At 42.6% G+C, this 3,585-nt stretch overlaps 1 protein-coding gene across 4 annotated transcripts in view; it reads left to right on the top strand.

The window, feature by feature from the left end:
- Positions 1 to 45: 45 nt before the first annotated feature.
- Positions 46 to 3,585, top strand: part of PITPNC1 (phosphatidylinositol transfer protein cytoplasmic 1) — an 85,292-nt gene continuing 81,752 nt past the window's right edge. The window contains exons 1-2 of one of the 4 annotated variants that reach the window (XM_026860909.1): positions 349 to 425; positions 1,570 to 1,637. In XM_026860909.1, coding sequence (XP_026716710.1) covers positions 1,584 to 1,637 — 54 coding nt within the window. In that variant the 5' untranslated portion in view covers positions 349 to 425; positions 1,570 to 1,583. Of the gene's footprint in view, positions 426 to 1,569; positions 1,638 to 3,585 lie in introns of all 4 variants that reach the window. The other 3 variants (XM_026860910.1, XM_026860907.1, XM_026860906.1) reach the window with 3 other exon arrangements.

Here is a 3,585-nt window from a genome sequence, read left to right as displayed (position 1 = left end):
GGGGCCGCTCCCGCCGCCCAGCCCCGGCCTGAGGGGGACCCCAGCACGGGGGAGCGTGGCGCCACAGGCGGGATGGTGGTTCCTCGCGGGGTGCAGTCACGGCCCTTGGGTTGCCCCGTGCCCTCCTCCCTCAGCAGGGACACGGGTTTTCCGCACAGTTGTCACAGCCACGGTGTTGCTCGTAGCAGAGTTCGAGACCTTGATGTGGCCACAGGGTGGGGGGTGGTGAGTCGGGAGGATTTATGCTGTTTACCCCCGTTTTGAGAGAACTGTGCCGTGCCGATGTGGCAGGCTGCACCACGCGTGGCTGCAGTGGAGGACTCGGGTGCGGGAGCTGGTGGCTTCACTGTGGTGATTTTCACGTATCTCACGTTCCAGCTTCAAGTTATTTAATCATCTTGCATTGCTGGAGAGGTGGGGAAAAGGTAGGACACACAACGGTTTTTAAGAGCATAAGGATCCTGATATTAGAGTGTTGCACCATCAGTGTGTTTGATAAGTTGTGAGATGATGGTGCAACACTTGCGGTTGTAGATTGCCATCATTCCAAAGCAGGATTTCATACACTACAGAAGTTTCATTCACTGGAGAAATTCGGAGAAACTCACTCATGTTTGCAAGTATACAACTTGGAAAGAATGATCAGTGAATGCCCTCTAGCTTTGGATGTTATTTAAGACTCCTGAAAAAATGAGTTGCTATGAAACTACGTTTTGTGTTCTGTTCCTTTATGACTATACTGCATACATAACGATGTGTCAAAGAGGCGTTTGATGTTACTGTTCTGAATTTTTTATTTAGAGATTAAGACTGCGTTGCTACACTGGTATAAAATCCGGGTAATTAAATGAAGTGTATTCAAAGCTATAATGCTGTATGTTGCAGTTGTGTCCAAAACGTGCTTTCCAGTTAGCACAGAACAGACCATGGACTTTGAGACACTTTCTGTTTGAACTCAAACTTGATTTTAAAAGTCCAGTAACAGGATTTATCCATTAACCTTAATCATTTTTTAGTTATTAATTGACCTAGGTATTGGAAATACATGCAAGTATTACTGAGTTGTTCTAACTCTAACCATTTACAAATTTTAACAGCTTTCACTATTTTTTAAAAAAAATAATTAAAAATTGAATTGATTCAATATTTATTTTTAATTTAAAATCCCATTCTTTTAGATTGTTATATTAGTATAATTTTACAGTCAATGGATAGGGAGTGATGAATTTCAGGGAAGTTAAAAGTCAGATACTAATCTAATTGAGCATATTCCCATACACAATAATTTTTATTCAGACATTGAGTGAAAGAGGAAGAAAATTAATGCATATTGTAACTGTTACCTACCTTTACCTGCATGGTTATGCTGGGAGACAAGGAGGCAGCTTTTGCCTCCAATGTAGACTTCCTGAATGGCTAAAATAACCCTAAATTCTTATTCAAATGTCTTTAGTAATAAATACCTGAAGACTTTTACTGTCTCTTATTCTGAAGCAATATTTTGCTGCCACAAGTCCATCTGGACTTAATGTTCAGCATGACTTAACATATGGGTTTCTTCCCCCCCAGATCAAAAACGAAAGATGAGTGAAAGACATCTTATTTTTACAACTGATCGTAGAGAGCATACTGCAGAGGTAATAGTTTCTGACAATTCACAGAAAAGAACCAAAATTAAGTCAGCCATACTTGGCAGAAACTTCCTGGCTATCTGGAGCTAGAAGTTTTCTCTCTCAGCATGTCCCCTAGACAGCATTTGGTGAGCACACTTTGTAGAGTGTCCTGGGACAGTGGACAGTGGTCATAGCAGAGACTTGTCAAGAATATTGTTAAAGTCACTTTTTCCCCCCCGTGTGCACATACAGACAGTACAAGACTGAGCTGTGCCTGTGGCAATAAGTATGGGGTGAGTTAAGAATGTTTTGCTGTAGGTATGGGAAGAAATTTTGGTTTCCATTTTAAATAGCTTCTGAATTTGACACATTACTTGCCACAGATCTGCATGCTTTGTTATTTTAAACAGAGCTATATGGTTTGGTTTATGTTGATGGTGTAACAGGGGATAAACTAGTTTATTTCTGGTTTTGCCTTTGCCTGTAATTGGGAAGCATCAAGAAGTTTTGACACTGCTTTTCAGCAGAAATCGACAGAGAGATTGTTCCCAAAGAATGAAACCACTAGCAAGTCACGATTGAAGTAGATTTTTTTTAATCTGAATTTGGATTCTTTCTCATCTATAGGTAATATCACAGGTATTGCCTTGTTTTGCCTATTTTGCATAGAAGCTTCAGGAACGTGTACCACCAACATTATGAATTATAGCTACAGTTTTGATATTTATAAATGGCTGTTGTCAGATTTGAGATAGAAGTCTCATTAACCACCTTGTTCATACTTCAGTTGAAAATCCAGACTGTTAACAGAGCTCCCAGATTTTCCATTTCTTTGTGTAGGTGTTTGCACTTCACTGGAAAGGCAGGGTATGTGAAATACCGTGTCATTGTTGCAACGGGATGGAAAAGTTATGTTATTAGTTCCAGGAGATGGCACTGTGTCCTCTCTGGGCTAAAAATTATATACATAGCTTTGAAATGTACATTGAGAACCAATGAAATTCTGAGGGGTTTTTTGCTCTTTCTTGTTATGAAACACACATTTCATTGTAGACCTAAATTAAACTTTAAGTGTCCCAAATAGAGTTCATCACTTTAATTTTTGCAAATAATTTATATTTAAATGCAGATGTGTATTTTACCGTTTTCTGCACAGTGCCTTGTATTTTCATGTTACTGTCACAGTGCTTCTCTGCGATACAAGCTTTCTGGCCAGTTGGAAGACAGGGGAAACAGCAGTGTGAATGTTTTATGCTTTACCTGAGGTTGTGTAACAGTTCGGGTTTCTCAGCTAGTTTCAGAATTAACTGGGTTCCTGTGCATATCGGGTTGTAGTTTAATAGTGGCTAAAATTATCCGAAAAACACAAACCTCAAGCATATTAAAACCTGACTTAACTAGGAAATTTCAATTTCCTACTAAGTAGCAAAACCAAACCCCTCCTAAATCGGTTCTGGCTTTGTTGTTCGGTTGGGAAGGAGGCACCTTTTCACTGAACTTTCTGCGTGGCATTTAAAAGTAAATAGCTGATAGGAAAAAGAATTTTATTTGTTTTGCAAAATGTGCTGGCTGATAACGGAGGGCTGACCAAAAGGGAAATGGGTGAGGCCTTCACATCCTGTCTTGTGTCTCCCCCGGGCACGCTCTCCTTTCTCTGGTGAGGCGAGGGGAGCGGGCTGGCCGGCGGCCCCCCAGGGCTCTCCTCTCTTACACCGGGTTGTGAATGTTTTGCGAGGTGCATTGTCAACACGTAGAGCAATCAGCTTCCCCCCAAAAATCGCTAAGTTTTCACGGCAGAATTAATGAAAATCGCGATTTCTGCCGGCGCCCTTTTCCCGGGGGGCACCGCCGGGCGAGACCCGGGGTCCGCGGGCCGGCCGCGCCGTTTCGGTTTAAACCCGCCCAAGCAGCGGCGGCCGCCCCCCCGCTCCCCCCCTCCCTCCCTCCGTCCGTCCGTCCGTCCGTCCGTCCC

The sequence above is a fragment of the Athene cunicularia genome (genome assembly GCF_003259725.1).
Source record: "Athene cunicularia isolate RWA chromosome 18 unlocalized genomic scaffold, athCun1 chr18_part1, whole genome shotgun sequence".
NCBI lineage: Eukaryota > Metazoa > Chordata > Aves > Strigiformes > Strigidae > Athene > Athene cunicularia.
The sequence above is the reverse complement of the archived record's forward strand: the minus strand, read 5'-3'. Positions and strand labels throughout refer to the sequence as shown.